The sequence below is a fragment of the Carettochelys insculpta genome, chromosome 21 (assembly GCF_033958435.1).
Source record: "Carettochelys insculpta isolate YL-2023 chromosome 21, ASM3395843v1, whole genome shotgun sequence".
NCBI classification, from domain to species: Eukaryota; Metazoa; Chordata; order Testudines; family Carettochelyidae; genus Carettochelys; species Carettochelys insculpta.
Window position 1 is genome coordinate 14,475,981 of NC_134157.1, and position 23,114 is coordinate 14,499,094.

Consider the following 23,114-nt stretch of genomic DNA (forward strand, 5'->3'; position numbering starts at 1 on the left):
ACTTTTGCACTGAGCAGCACAGTGAGGATGAAGTGAGCAACACTCAGTCGTAAAAGATCAAATACATTAAAGGGTGCAGACAGAGTTGGCAGATGTGATTGCAGAGCCATTGCCCATTACTTCTGAAAACCCATGGCAACTGAGGGAGGTCCCAGACAACGAGAAAAAGGCAAATACAGTGTCCTTCTTTAAAAAGCAGGAGGAGAATCTGGGGGGGAACTACAGACTGGTCAGCCTCAACTCAGTCCCTGGGAAAAATATCACAGATCAGGTCCTCCAGGAATCCATTTTGAAATACCTGGAGGAGGTAGTGATGATCAGGTACAGTCAACATGGATTCACAAAGGGCAAGTCATACCTGACCACCTGTTCAGATGTTACTTCTAATGATGAGGTAACTGGCTCTGTAGATATGGGGAAAGCAGTGGATGTGATATACCTTTACTTAGGAAAGCTTTTGGTGCAGTGTCCACAATATCCCTGCCAACAAGTTTAAGTAGTATGGCTTGGATGGATGGACTATAAGCTGGATAGAAAAGTGGCTAGATCCTTAGGCTCCAGAGGTAGTGAACACCTTTCTCAGCTCCTGATTGGTCCTGGGTTTGGTGTTGTTTAACCAAACAATGAGGATGGAATAGAGTGTGGATGACACTAAACTGCGTTGAGAGAGAGATATGCTGGAGGGTGGGAACAGGGTACACGCTGACCTAGAGGAATTGGAGAATTGGGTCAAAACAAATCTGGTGAGGTTCAAAAAGGATAAGTGCAGAGTCCTGCATTTAGGATGGAAGAATCCCAGGCACCAATACAGGCTGGGAACTGACTGGCTAAACAGCAGTTCTGCAGAAAAGGACCTGAGAATTACAATCGACAAGAAGATGGATATAAAGTCAACAGTGCGCCCTTGTTGCCAAGAAGGCCAATGGCAGGAGCACTTCCAGCCACTGTAGGAGTGCTTCCAGCAGATCGAGGCAATGGATTATCCCCTCTATTAGGCACTGGTGAGGCCACATCTGTAGTACCATATCCAGTTCGGGGGGGCCCCTTACACAAACAGTGTTGACAAATTGGACAGAGTCCAGCAGAGGGTAATGGAAATAATTAGGAGTATGGGGCACATGACTTATAAGCAGAAGCTGAAGGAACAGAGTATATTTAGTCTGCAGAAGAGAAAAATGAGGGGGTATTTGAGAACAGCCTTCGATTAACTGAAAGGGGAATTCCAAAAAGGTAGGAAATTCTCAGTGATGGCAGATGACAGAACAAGGAACAAGAGTCTCAAGTAGCAGATGAGGAAGTCAAGTTTGGAAGTTATGAAAAACTACTTCATTCCAGGGGTGATGAAGCACTAGAATGGATTACCTAAGGGAAGTGGTGGAATCTCCAACTTCAGAGGTTTTTAAGGTCAGGCTTGACAAAGCCCTGGCTGGGTTGATTTTATTCAGTTTGGTCCTGCTTTGAGTAATGGGTTGGACTACTTGACCTCCTGAGGTTTCTTCTAACCCTAATATATGATTCTATTACTCTAAAAAAAAGGGTTATTTTGCAAGAGAGCGCACAGACTGGATGCTGCATCAATGAAGACAACACTGCTTCCTTCAGCTGCCATCCTTGCATTTCAGACCATGATTCCACTATTTTTAAAGGGTTATGCTGTTACCTGTCTGTTGATTCCAATAGGTAAACTAGAACCACTGGTGGCTCGACTCATAGGTGCCACTACTGCCACTCTGGTAGGAGAGGGAGCGGATTGCCTTTTTTTAGGAGGCAATGCTGGAGGAGGGCTGCAAGAAAAGAAAAATTCAGATACTTCATTATTGAAGCATTGCATTAAATCTCTAGAGCCAGGATTCTATCTGCCTCCCCACGCTAGGGATTGTTGACCACTGCATCGTCTCTCAACAGAGGAGATGGTCATCCTTGCTCTTGGTTGGTCTACACTAGAAAGGTCCTATATTTTGGCATGGGCATGAGTATATGGCTGGGAAATACCTATCTTTTATCACATAAAGTGGTTTTATCATAATACATGGGGGACGGATCTCTCTGCATGTTCAGATGTTACTTCTAATATCACAGATAAATCTGCTGATACTCAAGCTGTCTGGTGCCAAGGAGCAGACATACATTTTCTTCATGGAATATGCCAGGACCTTTCATATGTTCCATTAAAATTCAGAATCTACACAGAAATGCAATTATCACTGCCAACCACAGACTTCAATGGCAGAAGGCCCTGCATCTTTTTAAATAACCACGAGGTACATTTTCTCACCACCAGCTCACAGTGATGATTTGGGGTAAAGCATGTAACATGAATGCATCATATGCACATGCTGAAGGTTTTTTCCTCCTTCTCAGAATAGAGTGTAGAAACTTTCTTGTGGTTACTAATTAGAAAGGGGAAGGCCACCACACTTAGAAATGACTTTTTCCACACAGTTTGATTCCCTTTCACCAGTTTAACGTGCTGAAAAATGTACAAATAACTGCATGCATATTCTTCTTTGCATGTGTTGTCTCCAATACTGGAAGTTTACAGCCAAGGTGGCCAGTGTTGCCTGTATGCTGGGCACTTGTTGAGCCACTCAGGAGAGATTCCAGTGCGGCCAGCTGATTAGCAGAGCACCCACAGCTAGGTTTTTTAGTTTCTACTGGAGGTGCATATGCCTGGGTTTATATAAAATGTATTCTACACGTGCATGGATGGCTAAAATCTGCACATGGAGAGAAAAGATTAGGCAGAATATTGAAGGTGGCCCATTCTGTGGTGTGATCTTCGGCTAATCTTTTTGTCCACCAAAGCCTCCAGATCTAACAAATCGTCCACCCAACATCATCATCTTCTGCCTCATGATCACCTGCCACATACATTCCCTTCCACCATGCCCATACACATGCATTTCCTGCTGAACCCCAAGGTGCCCTGCAAATCAAATATTTCTTGTCATGAGAGTTACAACTAGCCTTTGCTAAGCTCCAATAATTTTCAAAAATTTCTCATAATTCTGTAATGGTTACGCAGTCTACCCACGATATTTTTGGAATACCGCTAAAATTACCATTCAAATGAACAGAAAAACTCCCTTTGGCTTTAATGGGATAGGCAATTCAGGCTTTACTTTCTACACAAAGACGTTTAAGCTTGGTTTAGTCACAGCAGCTGTTAGTTTTCCATTTGGTATACCATATGAAGTACATGGGAGATATCAAGGAGATTGGACACTATAAATGTTAATAATGATAACAAAAGCAGAACTATGGCTTCCCAGTTCAATGGTCTGAACTAAAACACACACTTCAGACCTACGTGTGATTTGCATGGGGATTTTTAAACATTCCATTGACTTTAAAAATATGCTGAATGACCCAGACAAACAGTGAAGAGTGGCATAAATTACTCCATATATGATTTGTTTCCTGTGTTTAAATTCCTGACTTATAGTCCTGCCCTAGATCCAAATCACACCCTATTATGCACAATCCAGGAAAGGTCCAATTTCCCACTGGAACCTGCTAAAGCCAGCCTAAAGAGCCAGTAAAGGCCAGTTCCAAACATAGTAAACCATTTGTCTTGAAAAACTTCTTTAAATGTCATTTTACACTCAAATAATCCTTTTAAAAACTCAAGCCCAAAGAAATGAAGTAGGGCCACTATTCACTTCCTGTGCTATGTAAGGACTGCTGCAGTCCTGGATAGTTAAAATCCCTCCTTTCCTCCAGCAAGGGGGAGAGATTTTTAGAGAGACTCAGTGTTATTCAGAGAATTCACGCTACAGGGTACGAAATGCAACACAGCAGAGAAAGAGGTTCCAATTCCAAGAGTGGTATTTACAACACGGGGACTTCTATAACAAACAGAAGAGCTAACATGATGAGGTTGTATTCCATCATGACAATTAATGAGTGCGCCTGGTATACAAGAGGCAGACTGTATGTCAGGGTTACCTGTTTTCTGCCACACGAATGCAAGGCAGAGGGGGTTTGGGAGGGGCAATCTCTTCATCCATTGAGTCTGTCAGTATCTCAGCAGACTGAGTCATACTAGTTGTCTTGTTGAGAATCTCCATCTCTCTGTCTGTCAGGGGAAGCTCAGAGGGGCTGCAAAGCATAAAAGCACAATTTGTTGAATGCTATCTGCATGTGATTTACATATGAGTTAACTCACATTTAAAAGAGGTGACACTGAAAGGCAAAAAAAAAAAAAAAACGATCTCAAAGCAAAATTTCATGGATACCCACAATGTAACATGCAACAGCAGCAGTCAAATGACTTCTTGCTGCCAGATTTCAGCATCCTTCGTCGCACTGCTTAGTACCTTGTTCCTCAAGTAGCCCCAATGTAACTAGTAGGACTCCCTGAGGAGTATGGTGCTTTCCTGATGGAGGAAGTGCACCACATGCTGGCCCAGATGTATTCAGCTACTGGGGCAAGAAATAAACTCACACACAGACATCAATAGTAACAGAGAGTAAGCCGTGCTCATCTATACACTATCAAAACAAAAAGCAGTCAAGTAGCACTTTAAAAACTAGCAAAATAGTTTATTAGGTGAGCTTTCGTGGGACAGACCCACCCCTCCACTCTCTGATTTGCTCACCTTGATTATCTTTTTCTGATTTGTCCTCCTTGCTTACTGTTTTTGGTCCTCTGTGTCTTAAATATTCAGTCTGTTCTGGTCTGGCTATGGTCTGAAGAAGTGGATCTGTCCCACGAAAGCTCACCTCATAAACTATTTTGCTAGTCTTTAAAGTGCTACTTGACTGCTTTTTGTTTTGACACAGACATCAAGCTACACATGTCTCTCTTAAGGCCCCAAACAACCATTTGTCAGTGACCTACCTGTCAGATTTACACGCTGGTAAACTGGGTTTAACTGGGCTTGTGGGAGATGGATGTTCCTGCTTCTCGATTGTGAGTCTGACCAGCTCCTACATAAAGGCAAAAATAGCAAAGGATAAATGCCATGGCTTTTTGCTGAAGTGTAGCACAGTGATGGCAATCTCCCTGCTCCTCTTAGAAAGGAGTCAGAGCAACCTGAAGCAAGGTGTCAAGAGCACCAACTCTTTATGATAGTGAAATATTATAACTAGCTAAAAGAAACAGCAGTGTGCCAAAGAAATAAATACAGTGTATTCCATGATGCACAAACCACTTTTGTGTTCATCTACCCTGCTTGTTTATAAAATACAGGAATTTGCAACAAATTTAACCTCTTAAATTCAGTACTCTCTTGTCCGGCAACATCTGGGGTCCACTTGAAGCTTCACTTCAACTCTGTTCCAAGGGCAGTAGCCATGCACTATGCTCTCTGTCCTCTATCACAGAGGAATTTCAAATCAAGATTGGATGGTTTGTTCAAAGACATGCTCGAGCAATTATTTTGGGGAAGTTCTCTGAGCTGCGTTATACAGAAGGTCAGAATTACCAGATGATCACAATCATTCCTTCTGGCCTTGGAATCTATGAACCTACTCAAAATAAGAGCTCAACCCAGAATTAGCAATCCGTTCATGTATGATGAAGGAATCTTGAAGAGCTTCATTTAGTGGGAAATAACCTAGTCTCCTTCCTACAAGCTCTCTGAACCATAGTGTGGAGACTGGCTAATAGCACCTCAAAGGAGATGACACAATAACAACTCTGTTGAGATAAGACTATAAGGCAACCTTATGAATAAAGTTAAGTACAGGACAGTGGTTGCTAAGATATGGACCACGGGCTGGATCCAGTCTGTCAAGACTTTAAATCAAGCCAATGGCCCACCCCTGCAGTGCACTTAAAGCAGCTGGCTGCTCCCTGTGGCTCCCTGCACTGTGGAGGGCAAGGGGGATAGGGAAGGAGGAGGGCTTTCCAAGCTGCCCCTGCCCCAAGCAAATTTTTCAGCTCCTATTGGCCAGAAATCAGCCAAATGGGAGCTGATTTTCCTGGGGATGGGGCCAGCCTGAAAAGCCTCCCCCCACAATGTAGAGAACTACATGGAACAGCCAACTTTGAGTGGTCTGGGGCCAGTGTTCCCTCTAATTTTTTCCATCCATGGACAGAATAAATTTTGTTACATGCACCAAGGTACGTGTGGATGTGCACCACTAGTAGAAACACATGCTGTCCACTGTGGGCACTCTGCTAATAAGCTGGGCAGCACCTGAAGCTTTCCTGAGTGGCTGCCCAAGTGCTCAGTGCACAGGGAACACTACCTGGCACTGCGGGCAGGCAGGGAAGTTTGCCCGAGTATGCTGCTGGTGAGGAGCTGCTTAGGTAAGAAGTGCCTCCGAACCAGAGCCTGCCTCTGGTGTGCCACCCCCTCCTGCATCCCAACTCCCTCCCACACTCTACACCCCCTCCTAAACCCATCCTGCAGGCCAGAATCATTCTCTGCACCCATTCCCACTACTGGACCCTGCACCCCAACACCCTGACCCAGGGGTCACAACTGCCTCCTTCATCCAAACTCCCTCGCAGACCAGACATCCTCTTCTGCACCCCAGTTCCCTACTCTGAGCTGCCTTCTGCACCCAACCTACATCCCCAGATCCCACACCCTCTCCATAAAAAAGTGCAGCCCTTGAACACTTACAAAATCTTGGGAGTGGTGGTCTCCCACCCGCCATCAAAGTTTACTGCCCTTCCCAGTATAGGACATCACGTCAGTCAGCTAATAAAATCATTAAATTATTTTAAGTTTTATAAATATATAGATACGTACAGGCGGTCCCTGACTTACAAACACATTGACCTATAACCATACGTACTTACAACCAACCTCCAGCTCACCCTCCCCCCCGCAAGTGCCCCAGCTCACCTCCCTCAGCAAGGGGCTCCAGCCACACACCTGGGGCTCCCCTCCAAACCCCGTGGACCTGGCTCCAGCCTTCATTCACCAACCCCCCGACACACATACCCGGACCCAGCCCCTGTGTGGCCCCAATCTGACCCCCATTCAAGCACCCCACCCTGGTGCACCCCATTCAACCTCTCTGCCCAGCTCAACCTCTCTCCCCTGTGGCCTCAGCTCACCCCCACCATGCTTGGGACTCCGGCTGTCAGCCACCACCAGCGTGCACAGAGGCTCTATCCCCCATGCCAGCGCAACGCACTCCCGCCCCAGTTCACCCCTGTTCAATCCCCCCTCTGCCCAGCTCAACCCCCTGCCACCCCCACCCCCCCAGCACGCGTGGGGCTGTCAGCCACTGCAGATGCATGAGACTTTACTCCCCACCCCCAGTCCTGGTTCACCCTGGTCAATTCCCCCCAGTCCCCCACCACAGCTCCAGCTCTCACTCCCTGGCATGTGGGGCTCCGGCTTCAACCTGCACCTGGGGCTCCCAACACCAGCTCCAACCCCCCTACCCACCACCACAGCAGCCCTGGCTCCAACCCCCTGGCTGGGCTCAACCTCCACCCCAACCCCCTGCTGCCCGGGTCCAACTCCTAGCCCGGGGTGGGCGTGTGGGGGCAGGGAGCTGGTGCCCTCCCACCACCCCAGCCCACCCCAGGCTTAACTCCCTGCCACCTCCAAGGGCCCCAACCCAAGACCTCCCTGATTTATGTGAAATTCAAGGTATGTGAGGGCTGCATGGAATGCAATCCTTGCACACCTCGATGGATTACAGTATAAGGGTATTTCCGACTTACGACCAAATCAAGTTACGACCAGGTGTTGGGAACATAACCTGTTCGTAAGTCAGGGACTATCTGTAATTATAAAAAAAGTATAATTTTGTTTTCCATAGGATTCCATTCAGCTGAATTAAATTAATTTAAAAGGCCTGCCTCACTTAATACTATAGTTATGGCATTTTCATGATCGTACAAAGAACTTCTGTATTCTATCAGGCTGTAAGAGATAAGACTGGATAAAAAGATAAAGACATGATAATCCTGAACTTCAAGTCTGCCAGCAGTCAAAACAATCACTCATGCTCCAACAATGCCATTATAGTAGAGAGCACATTTTATGGAGGTTTGAGGCAGACAAATAGATCTGTTACTCAAAGCTATAAACTCGTGCCCTGGTCAAATCAGATGGATAACTACCAGTGCTTTCAGATTACATTGGCTCTTCTGCATGTCATTCAAAGGAAGTTGCAAAGGACTAATTTTTTAAGCAAACCGAAATTTTGAAGGGTAGCCATGTTAGTCTGTAACTTCACAAATAACAAGCAGTCCTGTGGCACCTTAGAGTCTACCAAATTTATTACGGTCAGGAGCATTTGGGGAGAGGAGGGAGGACAAAAAAAAGGTACTTATCACTAGTAGAACCAGTTAATAAAGCAAATTCAGCTGGACATATGCTTCATTAACTGGTCCTATTAGTGACAGGTACCTTCCTTTTGTCCCCCTCCCTCTTCTCCCCCCTCACTATATAAACTCTGGATTTTGTACTTCCACTGACAAATTTGTTAATCTCTCAGATGCCACAGGACTGCTCGTTATTTCTGAAATTCTTTTAACATCTTCACAGCTGTATCTGATGAGTTAGGAAACAAGTGTCAAGGCTTCATAAAACATGAATCAACACGATTACAATGTCATCACCACCATCCTACTGAGGAAAAGAGTAATTTGAAGTAAGAGTCACAACCTATTTCAACAAGACATTGTGCCCACAGCAGACACTTTTGGGATTGGGGATTGTTTACACATGCTTGGCCTGGTTTGTACTCAAAACCAATCTACCTTGTGTAAGAATGGACACCAATTAAAAGCAGAGCAAAACACCCAAGCTTGAGAGAGGTCAGACTGGGAGAGCCCACATACGCTGAATAAGACATGATGGAGGAGCCGCCAGGGCACGAGTGCCTGATATGGCTGGTGCTACAACGCTGCTCTGATCTGGGACAGATGGAGGAAGTGTAGTAGAGGAGAGGAGAGTTCAGAGGGAAGTGCAAAGCTTACTTCTGACAAGGATGAAAAGCGAAGTCCACGATTAAAAAAAAACACACTGGCCACAGTTAATGTTTTCTCTGACAGGCCTTTTTGCTCACCCAGGGTAAGCCATGTTTGTCAGTGCTAATAATTTGAAATGGGTAGCAATACGGCTTCAGGGCGTACAACTGTATCCATAAATTACACTGTGCTGATCTCCAGTGAAGACACTGTACAAAAGCTACGAAGGGTCCTGTGGCACCTTATAGACTAACAGAAAAGTTCTGAGCATGAGCTTTCGTGAGCACAGACTCACTTCATCTGATGAAGTGAGTTTGTGCTCACAAAAGCTCATGCTCAAAACTTTTCTGTTAGTCTATAAGGTGCCACAGGCTCCTTTGTTGCTGTTACAGATCCAGACTAATACGGCTACCCCTCCGATACTTGTACAAAAGCCGTAATTATCAAACACCCTCAGTTCAAGAGGAACTGCAAACTTGTCAATATTGAGTTAATCTCGGATCTCTCTGCTGAACATGTGCAGTGTGCCCCCACTTTGCAGAAGTTTTAACTAATCTTTTAAAAATCTGACTTCCCTGAGTGTCTGAAATCCTGCTGGCACTTCCTTGTTCTCTTAATAAAATGTCATTCTGGGACACACCAAGCAAGAACCACAACTCTACACAGTGCAAGAGGGTATCTTACAAAGGAGGAGAATCAAACACGTTAGCTGAACTCCATTTTCAATGTTCCCTTTCACATTTGTACAGAAGCACAAGGAAACTGGGATCCCAAAAGGATTTTCACCCCCAAGAGCTCAGATTATTGAGAACCATTTGGCTACATCACCACACTCGTTATTCCTACTACCACAGAGCTGGCAAAGGGATTGTGCTGCAGCTGGCATTACATGTACCAAGTCATGATCAAGACTGAGCAGTGACTCACTAGATTGCTGCCTTTATACATTTTGGACCAGATCCAATGGCCAATAAAGTAATTGGAAAGACTCCAACAAACTTCCATGTGCTTTGGAGCAGGCCCTTTGTCAGATTATCAGACACTCGGGAGCAAGATCAATGACTTCACGTAACATACAAGAGAAAACTAAATGAAATGAACGGTAGTTAAACTGAAAGCTGAAATATGCCTGAGAGGCTCTTGGCATAGTGAAGAGTAAAGTCTGCTGGTGAGCTTCCTCTTTCCCCCTTCTCCATTGTTTTAAATAAGCCTAACCAACTCAACTTGAATCATGACAAGGTTTGTGCCACTGGCAACCACTGCCATAATGTTGACAATCTCTGGAGGCTGAAAGTTAATGTGCTTAGTCAATTTTCTCTTTTCACTGCTTTAACAAGAGAGAAGCCTCTCTGGCAATGGGAATCTAGAGAGCGCATCGGGGAAAAGAATCTAAACTGAGGCTTTAAAGCCCTGCTAACAATATTTCAGACCATTACTGTGGAAATGAGACAATCTCATCACATGCAATGACATGGAATAAGAGTAACAATACTTGGGAGTGGCCCAAAATTATTTTGCTCTGTTATTTCCATGTTCCAAATGAATGCATACCTGAATAGAGGTGCATGTGGAATTTTTCAAATGGATTTCTTGGGGGCGGGGGAGGAGGGAAAACCTGTGGTTTTGCTTGACTCAAAGCTAGTTGCAAATTTGACACAAATATTTTCAGACTTTTACAGAATGGCCAGCAGGAAGACAATGACATGGTGATGACGCTGCTACCCTTCATAACCTTTAGCCCAGTGATTAGGGCACGGACCTGAGATGTGGGAGACCCAGGGGTTGTCTACACTCCACAGGCTGTCGACCTGTTATGCAGCCTCTGGCATGCGAAAAGCGTAGGTGACATCCATGTACTTATGTCTGCATACTGTGGTGTCATCAACATGGTAAGTCAATAGGTGACCCTCTCTTGTCAACTTTGCTTATTCTTCACATGCTGGTAGAGCAACGGAATCAACAGGAGAGTGCTAAGCTGTCAATTTAAAAACTGACCCTTGCTGAATTGACTTATGTCTGTTGATCCAGCCTGTAGTTGCCCCCTACAACAAAATCCTCATTTTGGGCAAACTTTTTCAAGACACCAGAAATTCTGAACAAATTTCATATTTGGTTCAACTCAAACTAAAAAAAGTTTCCATGGTTTTCTGGAATTGTGACCAAAGTGGAAAATCACATACTCACCTAGCTCTATACTTCAGAATTCCACCAGCTCCCATTTCCTTACCAAACAACTCCAGCCCAGCACTAAAGACTGCCCCCCCCTTCAAAACCAGTTAAAGGTGCTTCAAATTTTTAAAACATTACCAAATTTCTCACCAGATTTTCTTTTCCCCTCCCCCTTCCTCTTCCCATTATAACAGGAATGAGAGGCCTGAGAGGCCTTAGTTCACCATTCAGAGGGATAAACAAGTGGGCCAGATACATATCCAGCTACTCCTTATCAGGCCTGTAAAAAGCTCCTGTCATTTTAATCATGTGTGATTACTGGTATCTCTGTGCTACTTCAGCAAACTGGAAATTCCAAAATGAGATGGATTGTTTTTAATGGTATAATCATAAAAGGGAATTTTCCTTGCTATAAAAAAACAACCCTGAGATGAACACAGCAAATAATAATACAAAAGGGCAGGTGGCTGCCCCATGCACAATACTTTGAACAAAGAAGGAAGCAAGTACTAAAAAGTAGAACTGGGATTCAATGGAGATTTTACTAACATTACAGAAATCGCTTCAGGCATTGAAGTGTCGCAATTCTGACTTCCTGCTTCCAGATACCACCAGCTTGACTCTTCTAAAATAGCTCCCCTCTTCCCACACAGTAAGAGAAACTTTTACATCACTTACACTGAAATTGTGTCTGCTTTCCAGCCAAGAGTACAAATACCAGATATTTAAGGTAATTGTTTAAGTTAAAAGCAAATTGGTATTTGTATGCAGTGGTTCTGCACAGGATAAGTCTGAGGACACACACACACACACACACACGAGTGCACAAGACTATACATATGTAAACAGGGCCACAGCAGTGTTCTGCTACCTCCCATATTTGTTGAGCTGTTTGGACACTATGGGGCACATCCTCAGGAGGTGCACATTGCCACAGTGTCACTGTACTCAAGGGAACTCTGCTGATTTATACCAGCTGAGCCATTGCCCCTACATTTCTACACCCAACCTTCTCCCATCTCAGCCCATGCTGAAAATTAAGCACTCATTTTAGCTGATATTTGGTGCCTAAGTTTCAGGGGCACATCAAACAGAATAATCCTGGGAATGTGACTTCTCTGGATGATGGAAATATTTTGTTTCAAACAAACAACTTTAAAAGCCTTCAGAACCAATAGGATTATTTTTACTAATTAAAGGAATACTCAGGACAGCATACCAACCCTTCTGGCAGTGACTCTCCATTCTTTTCTATTTCCAGATCTAAAGAAGTGGGTCTGCCCCCACGACAGCTCATCACCCATTAAATTATTCTGTTAGTCTTTAAAGTGCCACAGATCTGCTTTTTTCTTTTGTAAAGGCAAGTTTGAGTATAATAAAAAGAAGGCAATGTCGTCCAATAGACAGACCACTGGAGGGGAACATTGGAACACTGGAAACCTTGGAAATTCTGGACTCTGCTGCTGGCCTGCTAGGTAACATGTGCAAGTTACTGTGCTTTCCTATGCCACAGTTTTTCCATCTGCAAAATGGGGATAATGATATATGATCTCTTTTGTAAAGTGCTTTGAGGTCTACCGATGAAAAGCACTATTTTATACTACATATTCTACATAACTACATATATTAATAGGTAGTCTTATTAGTTATATGATTTTCTAAGGAAGTAAGAATGTGTTAAGTCAGTCAGCTGGAATAAGTACTTACCCCAACTGTACTTCAGTCCTTGATCCTCTAAACAGAGTTTACAGGTCTGACTAAGTTTGGTATAAAAGGCTTAATTCCCTCTTTCTGCACTTCAGATTTTCCTGCCTTTTAAAGTACAGCTCCAACAAGTATGACAGCTTCTTTCTTAGTGACTGGGGCCTTTGACAAGAGACCCTGAACATAAAGTATCTAATCAAGAAAACCTCTGGGGTGTGCAAACATTAAATTCAAGGAAGTAAGACCCAGCATAGATGCTGCTATGGTGACTGGGCTGCAGAGCATCAGCAAAGGTGGGGAAAGGTCTGGGAGATGGTAAGGAGAAACATGGACAACAGAAACCTATTTGGAGGCAAGCTAGTAGTATCTGAAGGCAAAGAAGGGAGGAGGAGTGTTCCAAGAAGGCCACACAGAAGATACAGTGCTTATGCAAACCAATCCTCCAAAACAATTGACAGTAGCCTAGCTCCAGTCACCAGCCCCCAATGACAAGCAACTGCAGCATCATATTACTGATTCATGCCTTGCCATTAATGTTAAAAGGCTGGATCTTTGATTCTCCTTGAGCATTAATGGGAAACATTCCATTACCCTTTGTCTAGACAGAAAATACGTGAACTCCAACCTGTAAGCTGCATTCGGAATGGGGAAGGCTCACTAAAAATTTAATACAATCACTGCTTCTGGCATGCTCCAGTACGCACTGCTGTGCTAACCGTTTGTGCTGGTTCTTGAGAAACACATCAGATAAGGCAATCTCATTTGCGCGACAGTAGACTTCAGAGATAAGAATTTATTCTTGTCAAGAACGGTATGTTTATGGATTACATGCTCCTAAAAACTGCTGTCTTTATCCTCCAAATAAATCTTTTAGAAAAGATGAGTATCTTACTCTGTATAGCTGTATCTGCTCTAGCATATCATACCTTAACTCCATCCAAAACAGCTTTTATGACACCCTTCACTGTGGTCACCATCTCCTTGTCTTCTGAGTTCACCCCCTCCAGCATCACCTGATCAGACCAACGAATCAGATTTCCCAGACTCTGGTACACCCTGCTATAGCAGGAAGAGATGGCAGAACTGTAGGGAAACAAATGAGTTCAAGAGATAATAAAAATTGTGAAAAAATTATGTTAATAGATAAATTACTGCAGATCTCACAATTTATTTTTAAACATATTGGCTACGTCTACACTAGCCCAAAACTTCGAAATGGCCATGCAAATGGCCATTTCAAATTTACTAGAAGCGCTGAAATACATATTCAGCGCCTCATTAGAATGCCGGCCGCTGCGGCACTTCGAAATTGACGCGGCTCGCCGCCGAGCAGCTCATCCAGACAGGGCTTCTTTTCAAAAGGACCCCTCCAACTTTGAAATCCCCTAAATCAAGGAGCCCTGTCTGGATGAGCTGCACGGCAGCGAGCCGCATCAATTTCGAAGTGCCATGGTTGCTGTCATTCTAATGAGGTGCTGAATATGTATTTCAGCGCTTCATTAGTAAACTGCAAAATGGCCATTTGCATGGCCATTTCGAAGTTTTGGTTTAGTGCAGACACAGCCATTCTGTATATTAGCAAAAGGTAAAATTTCTACTGAGCCCTACATGAATGTTTAGTCTGTTAATTCCCTCTCCTGGATTTCATATTGCAGTAGGACCAAAACACGACCTGGACTTCACGTCTGTTGCATAGTTCTGGTCTGGCTATGGTCTCAAGAAGTGGGTCTGCCCCACGAAAGCTCACCTAATAAACTATTTTGCTAATCTTTAAAGTGCTACTTGACTACTTTTTGTTTTGACTTCTGTTGCAGTTACTCTACTTGTTCTGGAGTAGCAGCTGAAACAATTGTATTAAAATACATTTTTCATAGTTTTGAGAATAAGTTTCTCACTCTTCTTAATCCATGTAAATATGGAACTTACCTCCATTTCCTTATAAAAAGTTTTCTTCCAACACTGTGTGCACAATAGTTTGGGTCTGAATGTCCCTTTTACAACTGTTTACCGTTGTTCTGAAGAAAAGAAAATTATTCTTGGGGAAAAGAAGAACTAAAAATTTTACCATAAGCTGTACTCTACCATCTCTGAAAATGTCAAGTTTGCTTACAAACAAGGTATACTGACACTGGATGATGTTCCCACAAAGACCTAATAGCTATTTTTCACTGAAGCTCCATCACAAATAGAAGAGATGTTTTGAAAATACATGTGATCCTGCAACCCTGACTCTCAAGTATTCCCCATTGTCTAATTCTCCTGGTGTGTCTCCAGTGATGTAATGACTGGTCTTATTAAGAGGCGATAAACTTCAATGAGATTCCTTGGGTGAATGAGGTTTGCAGAACCAAGCACTAGGTGAGCTAATGAACTGTTCTAAAACTTCAAAGGGAGAGCTGCAAAGAATGGAGAGTACATTTTTCAGAACTATAGTACTTGTCAGTATTCTGTCTCGTTTCAAGAGAAGTTATCTGGGAAGTAGACGTTTTCTAAATGGGTTCCTCCCCTGACTCTTTCCAAGGCTTTGATATCTATACTACTAATCTTCAATCCACTTCCTTCTAAGAAGGCAGTAATTGCAAAATCTACTTTGTACTACACGTAATTACTTTTTTCCTCCTTGTTGCAAATGTTTCTCCAAAAATCAAAAAGGAATTCAATAACTGGATGGCTTTCTTACAGACCAACCAATCCACATGCATTTTTCTTGAGGGAGACTCAACATCAAAATCTCCTTTTGAGCGCTGGCATTAAGTAAAAGGAGTATGATACAGAAGTACAGCATGAAAGGACGTCACCCAACGAAACTCCTTAATGACTGAATTGGACTACGCTTGCTAGAACATGCATACAGGATTCCTGCCCTAATACAGTATCTATAGGAGGAGGTCATCACTCAGTGAAAAAGAGCACATGACTATAGCCCATATTGATGATGGAAGCTCCCTGCTGAAAAGCTAGATTCTGACATCCAGCTTTCAGACCTCATCAAATCACTTGTGGTGAGAGGACAACTCAGAGAGTACTTGTGTTCCAAGACACATTCTGTATTTTAATTTCCACAGTAAAGTAAACTCATTCAACACATGCCCTGGGGAGAGATGATTCAGACAGTGATTAACTACACCAAGACAACACTTTCTATCCTAAAGATATGCACTGACATTTTACATGATGTCTTGACACAAGTTAGGGGACTTTTTATTTGATTAAGCGAAAGCAGGTGCTTGTAAGGAATTCAATGGCTGTGGGAAACTTGATAGCAGCCAAAGGAACTCTGGGTCAAAGAAAACCTGACCAACACTCTAATTTCAACAGCTACTACTATCTCTCATACGGGAGTGATACTGCCCCTAAACGTGGAAGTTAATAACCAAGTGACACATTCTCTTTTATTCTAACTGCAAATAAGCCAGTTATACCCCAGACATTCCCTCAACAACCCAGCTAAAGCTTAGACTCTGAAGGCTCCCACCAGAGTAGAGAGTAACACCCTCCTGTGACTGCATTTAGAGCGAGCTAAAGGAGACTGAGGGCCGATATGATAGAGGTATATAAAATCATGAATGGTGTGGAGAAAGTGAATACAGAAAAGTTATTTACTTGTTCCCATAATATAAGAACTAGAGGACACCAAATGAAATTAATGTGTAGCAGGTTCAAAACTAATAAAAGAAAGTTTTTCTTCACACAGCGCACAGTCAACCTGTGGAACTCCTTACCAGAGGACGCTGTGAAGGCCAGGACTCTAACAGAGTTTAAAAAAGAGCTCGATAAATATTTGGAGGTTAGGTCCATAGATGGCTATTAGCAAGGGGTAAGGTATGGTGCCTAGCCTTTTGTTGAAGGTGGGAGATGGATGGCAGGAGACAAATCGCTTGATCATTGTCTTTGGTTCACCTCCTCTGGGGTACCAGGCATTGGCTACTGTCGGCAGACAGGATACTGGGCCAGATGGACCTTTGGTCTGACGCAGTATGGCCGTTCTTATGAGCTGCTGTAAGGGACACTGTCTATCACTTATTCATCTCTGCAGATTACAGCACATCTGTTTCCTTGAGAGCCTCTGGGACTCATCAGCAGTTGAGGCTTCACAAGTGGCAATGCAATAGTACGACTAGACAAGTTTTCAAAAATACACTTGAAAATAAGGTCAAAGAGGAATCTCATAGGAAAACCTAGCTACATTTGGTGATATTTAGTGGGAAAATATACAAGAACAGCCTGAAATCTTAACAGGATATCAGGACTCACACACCTGAATTTTCCAGTATATATTTGTGCTGTTTCATTCATACAACATTATTTAATGGTGAGTTTTGCTGAAGTTTGTTTTTTAAACAGCTGCTCCAGAAGTCTCGAAATTATCTTCTCTGGTAGACCTAGACATCTGGACTTGAAGACTCTACAGTTCATATAATCCAAGCTGAGCTCCTGATCTTGGCAAGCCACAACATTTTTTTTTTTTTGGAGTCCAACTCACTATACAAGTGTGTAACACTTAGTGCAAAACTGAGTCACAGATAATGTACTGTAGAAGAGTGCACACTCTGGGATGAATTCAGACCACATATTCTTCTGAAGTCACCAGAGCTGGCTCTTCTTACACTAGATGTAAATCTGATTCACAGAAGTCCAAATGGATAATTTACAATATGCGTCAAAGACTTCTCCAATGCAGAGGTGGACTAACTTCATCTATGAAAAAATTACCTCGTGGATAGGTTTACTTGTAGCTAAATACCGTTTGCCCTCATTGATTTTGGCTTGCTACTGTCACTAGCCACAATGAGAGCACAGCACCCCATACAAAATTTTTCAGAATGTCAGCTGCTTGCTACAAAGAACTTTTTTCCACTGAAAGCCTCTGATATCTGGAACCATACCCCACATAACCCCATCTTCTCCTATTTCAAACTCACTTCCAGGGACTCGATCATTCCTTCTCACAAATCAACTCTTTTTGCTCTCTCTTATCTAACTGCTGTCAAATATTGGCTGGGCTTGTCCATTTTACGTTGTAGCTGCTTTGCCCTGGGGATCCCGTCTTCAGACTTTGTTTGAAAGTGCCTCATAAATTGGCTACTTTTTTATTAATAGCAAGAGCAAGATTTCATGCCACTTGTGTGCCAGGATTTTTTCCAAGTGAGTGACAAATTGCACAGCATAGCCCCCATCACAGTCCATACCCCAAGTGAAATTCACCTTTGCTGAATCCGTGGATCTGTCTGGACCAGGGGTAAGATGGCCTCCAGCACTTTACTAGCTGAACCTGGCAGCATCTCCAGCACTTTCTTGTCAATTGCCATTTTGTCCACGATGGTTTTAAAGTAGCGTAGTGCACTTACAACTTCCTTTTCCTTCTCCTCAAGCCAAGATAAATTCTAAAGGAAAAACATTTGGGGAGGGGGGAAGAGTGGAAAAAGAGGTTACAGAATGTTTTTATGGGAAGCTATATTAATTCATCTGATATACAGTGAAACCAATCATGCACAATGAGGTACCTTCTGCTTCAGAGCACACACGGCCCCTTCCACAAACGTCCAAATTTAATCCCAATTCTCCTAGGAAAATAATCAGTATCTAACTCATTGTTCCCTCAAATTTTTCCATCCATGGGCAGAATAAAGTTTGTTATGTGCACCAAGGCATGTGCAGATGTGTGCCATCAATAGAAACAGATGCTGTCCACTGTAAGTGGCTGTGCGCACTCTGCTAACCAGCTGGGTGGGCAGCTGCCTAAGCGCTCAGCTTACAGGGAACACTGGTCTCATTTATTCATAACAAATATTTTGACTTTTTATTTTAATGAGCAAGTTCTGTGGAAGCTTTTGGGTACAAACTGAAATTCCACTCAGCCATTTTTAAAACAAAGCTTCTACCTCACCGAGGAATTATCACTCTGCTCTGGAGTCAGCAAAGACAAAGAGAGCCTGTGCTTTCCAGGTGAGACATGCACATGTGCGAAGAGCAGATGGTATGAATGGTTCAAGGAAGGAGATGACAACAGCTGGGACTTCTCCCCTCCCCCCCATCTGATTACAACTCTATTTGCTTTAATTAAGAATGGGGATGGAAACACCACATGAGCTCTATTTTTAAATCATAAAACAATTATTTTCAATGACCTATGGCTAGGTAACACTGTTCTCTGAACCTTGCTAATCTGCCCTTTTGTGAGTTTTAACAACAGAACAAGAAGCACTGCAATGACATAATGAAAATGAAACATGTGCTTGGTAAAATTTTCAAACCTAAGTTTTAAATTTTCAGGCCTAAGCCCCACTGGATTTCATTGCAAGTCAGAGGCCAGAATGAGTTTTTTTTAAATAGGGCTTAGGTGCCTTTGAAAAATGTTATTTTGAGTCATTTTAGTGCTACGAGTCAACCATCGAAAAAAGGGAGATCATAAACGCCACAATCAAACAAATTCCCAATACGAATGTCATCAAAACCTAATTCCTATGTTTTCACTTCCATCACTGATACTTCCAATAATAAATGTGCATCCAGCCATATGCCAAGTAATCCTACTAACTTCATTAGGACTACGCTTATGAGTAAGGCCTCAGGCCTTTCATTCATAAATAAAAGTCCTATTCACTCTGCAATGCTGCTGGAATGAAGGAAATCGTTTTCCCATGGGGATGAACCGTCACACCAAATGTGAGATTCTGGCGTCAGTGAATGAATTGGGCAGGAACGAAGAGATCAACTGAAACAAACTTAGCGAATGCCTTCAACAGCCTGCCATTCAGCTATTTTGGAAAAGGAACTTCTCAAGTTCAACGGAGTTCTGGTAAAGACTATTTTTTTAAAGTTTGCCAGAGCTTGCCTAAGGGTCTATTAATACTGGCAGTAAATTCCTGAGGGGGAAATCTAAATTAACTACTGAGCATTGCTAGTAAGGAGTAGAGAGCTTAACAGGGTCGGGTTTCATCCATTATCCCTTCAGCAAATTCAGCTTCAAGAATTAATGACCTATGAGCATTGTGTCCTCCCCATGTCCCTTCAGTTGTTAAACTGTAGCTTTCCTGAAAAACGGGGCCAATGGACCAAATTTCTTCTGATGAGATATTCATAAGCAGCGCTAGTGAGTCATATGAACTTGGTCCCATCCTTTATTTCAGCTGCTATTCCAATTTATCTTGTTAAGGCAGAAGACAAGCTTAAATTTTTGTGCATGTTATAGCATCAATGTTTGTAGCCAGGCAAGCTCTGACAAAAACTTGTATTATTATTCAGTACCACATATACCAATTTTAAATCAGTTGATCTTAAAGGGCTTTGCAAAGGAGGTCAGTACCATTATCCTCATTTTGCAGACAGTCAAACTGAAGCAACATGGCTTGTCCAATGTCTGCCAGCAACAAAACTTGGACTCAATCATGTTCCCTGAGGCTCAGGCCAGTCCTCTACCTCCTTAGCCACTTTGCCTCCCCTTCTCCTTCATACTCCTGTACCCCAAAGTGCACAGGGTGCCTACCAGTTTTCAGAGCTGCCAAGAACAAGTCCTGCAGCTGGCAGATGGGGAAGTACCCACATTTGAGCAGCACAGAACAAGAATTAAGGCACTGTAGACCTACAGTTGTGTATGGGGCTGATAACCCGATCACGCAGAACAAACTCACTACAGAAATAAACACCAGATGTCAGATTGGTATGCAGCAGGATTGAACATGAGATTAACTTCATGTGAGAACTTCATGTGAAGAATATGATGTCAAATCCATCAACTTGATGCTCAGAAGACTGAACAGACTAGCACAAGCCCAAAACAAACAGTGGAAACTCTGCCTCCCCTGGGGTTAACTCTAAATCTAGAGACAACGAATAATAGGGAATGATGTGCAGAGAGCGCTGGTGGGATGGATATTGATTAATACTCCTAAAATATCTCACTGCTCCCAGGCATTAAGCACTATAGTTTAGGCTCGCACATGAAACATTCCTATGACCAAGATATATGAGCAGAGGTCCCTATCTTGATTGCTGCAGGGAACTTAAACTAGGCTCTTATTTCAAATTTCACTCTGGTTGACCTGCTCCACAGGTGACCTTATACTGGCAAAAGAACAGATCTGCAATGGCTGAAGTAACTAAAACAGCAGTTCCACTTGATCTAGCAATTTCCATTTGGGGCATTAAATTAGATGGATTTACTACTTAGCCAAACCAATAAGTTCTTCCATTCCCTTTACTTGACTGAGGCAAGCCGATATAGTACTGCATGATTTTGGAAAGTTTCCCTTAAATAATCACTACAATTGCAGTACATAGGAGATATAGCTGACCTAGAAAAAGTGTTCGGCACTCAGATACTTTGGTGATGAGCGCAGTGTAAGAACCTGTAAAAAACTGAATAGGCTAAAGTGATGGCATACAGTTGACTATTAGACCTGGAACATACTATCCTTCTAATAACTGGATAGGCTTTTGCTATGTTATTGAATTTACACTTGAATCTTACGGTACTGTTGCTTCTACTCTAGCTAGATTATCTACTGTACGTATGCACAACGAGGGCAGGTCTACACTACAGGGAAGGTTGAATGAAGGTACGCAATTCCAGCTACGTTAATTACGTAGCTGGAGCAGATATACCTTAATTCAGGCTTCCGTACTGTCTCCACTAAGGGAGGCCAACAGGTGCAAACCTTACTCCAAAGAGGGGCAGGAATAGCAGCACCGATGCTGATGTGCTTTAAGTTCAATTTAATGCATCTCTACCGGGCATGATAAATCAAACTTGGAAAGCTTGACTGCGGCAGGATCTATCTTCCCTGTAGTGAGACATACACTGTCATTTAACTCCCAGATTTAAAGCGAGAGAGTACACGCATAGACAGGAATTTTTCTCAGCCAGGTCTCTTTTTTGATACCGTGTACCCTAGGAAAAATCCCTCATTTGTCAAGTTTCAGACATGTAGCCGTATTATTCTTTTACAGCAAAAACAATAAGGAGTCCTGTGACACTTTAAAGACTAGTGAGCTTATTAGGGCCTAAGCTTATGCCCTAGTACACCTGACAGTTTTAAGGTGCCATCATACTCCTCTTTGTTTTCTCTCATCTGTGAGCTTCTCCCTCATATTCCATCTAGACTGTGTAATAATGACCCAATGGTACCCTCTTCTCCCGCCACAAAGCTAATCAGTTGGCTACAGCAGAACTAATCAATTAGCTGGAGACAGTCATTAAAATGGATTAAGACTAAACCAGAGATCAACGCTTTAGGGTGTGTCTACACGGGCACAAATCTTCGAAAAAGCAATGCTAATGGCCATTTCAAAGATTACTAATGAGGCACTGAATTGAATATTCAGCGCCTCTTTAGTATTAGGACTGAGCGGAATAAGGGGATTTCGAAAGGTGTGGGTCCTTTCGAAAAGGACCCCTGTGTAGCCGTGCTGAGACGCGCGCTTTAGAAGCACCGTGGCTGGAAGTGTCCTAATGCTAATGAGGTACTGAATATTCAATTCAGCGCCTCATTAGTAATCTTCAAAACATGGCTATTTTGAAGATTTGTGCCTGTGGGGTGACAGCGTCAGAGTTCAAATGAAGACCAACAATAGCTAATTTACCCAAAATGAACAGCAACTGAGCTGTCTTTAATATTGAGTAATAACTACAAAGTGCAATTTATTTTCCTCATAAATGCAATTCCAGCACCTAGACTTGTAACATTTTGTAAAGTATTTTTACATGTTCAGCAGATGCCTGGTCAGCCATTCTCCAATACTGCTCTTTAAACTCTTTGGGGGGAATAATGTGGAAGAAGAAACTTGTTTATCATTCAGATGCAAAAATATACTTTTTTTTTTCCCCAATAGGTTTAATCCATCTGTGGTCAGATACCAATTAAAAGGAAAGGCTATGGCACTGTTTTACATGCCTGTCAGTGAATCAATTAATAGAAACGAAATAGCACAAATTCTCCCCAGTATATAGCTCAATGGGTTGTGCACAACTACTCTATTAATAAAACTTTGAAGAAGTCACTATATATTAACTTTCCTATAAACTCTTGTAATAAATATTACAAATCTCTACGTGGATTGCTAGACAATTAAAAGAACCATTGTGGAATAGACCTTATTCTGTTATTAGTCATGTTCTGCCCTCTAATATCAGATATACTTTCAGTACAACCTCCTCATCAGTGTTCTCTCTCATTTCTTATTCCCCTCTGTCCTGTCCATCAATGGAAGGACTCGGGTGGGGGAAAGGGACAGATTTTTGGCACATTTTTTCCATTTACAAAATGGTTACTGCTGTAACAGACAGCAAAACTAAAAAAGTCACATCAATTCAGGTTACATCATAGAATTCAATGCCCACTAAGAGCAGGAC

The 23,114-nt window shown here is 42.7% G+C and overlaps 1 protein-coding gene across 8 annotated transcripts in view; it reads right to left on the reverse strand.

Moving 5' to 3' along the window:
* The window catches only part of RAPGEF1 (Rap guanine nucleotide exchange factor 1), a 138,504-nt gene that overhangs the window by 56,416 nt on the left and 58,974 nt on the right, over window positions 1-23,114 (reverse strand). For all 8 annotated transcript variants that reach the window (XM_075015093.1, XM_075015092.1, XM_075015089.1 and 5 more), the window contains exons 3-7: window positions 17,969-18,147; window positions 13,690-13,846; window positions 4,844-4,932; window positions 3,949-4,101; window positions 1,661-1,784 (exon numbers count right to left, since the gene is read on the reverse strand). In XM_075015093.1, coding sequence (XP_074871194.1) covers window positions 1,661-1,784; window positions 3,949-4,101; window positions 4,844-4,932; window positions 13,690-13,846; window positions 17,969-18,147 — 702 coding nt within the window. The remainder of the gene's footprint in view (window positions 1-1,660; window positions 1,785-3,948; window positions 4,102-4,843; window positions 4,933-13,689; window positions 13,847-17,968; window positions 18,148-23,114) is intronic.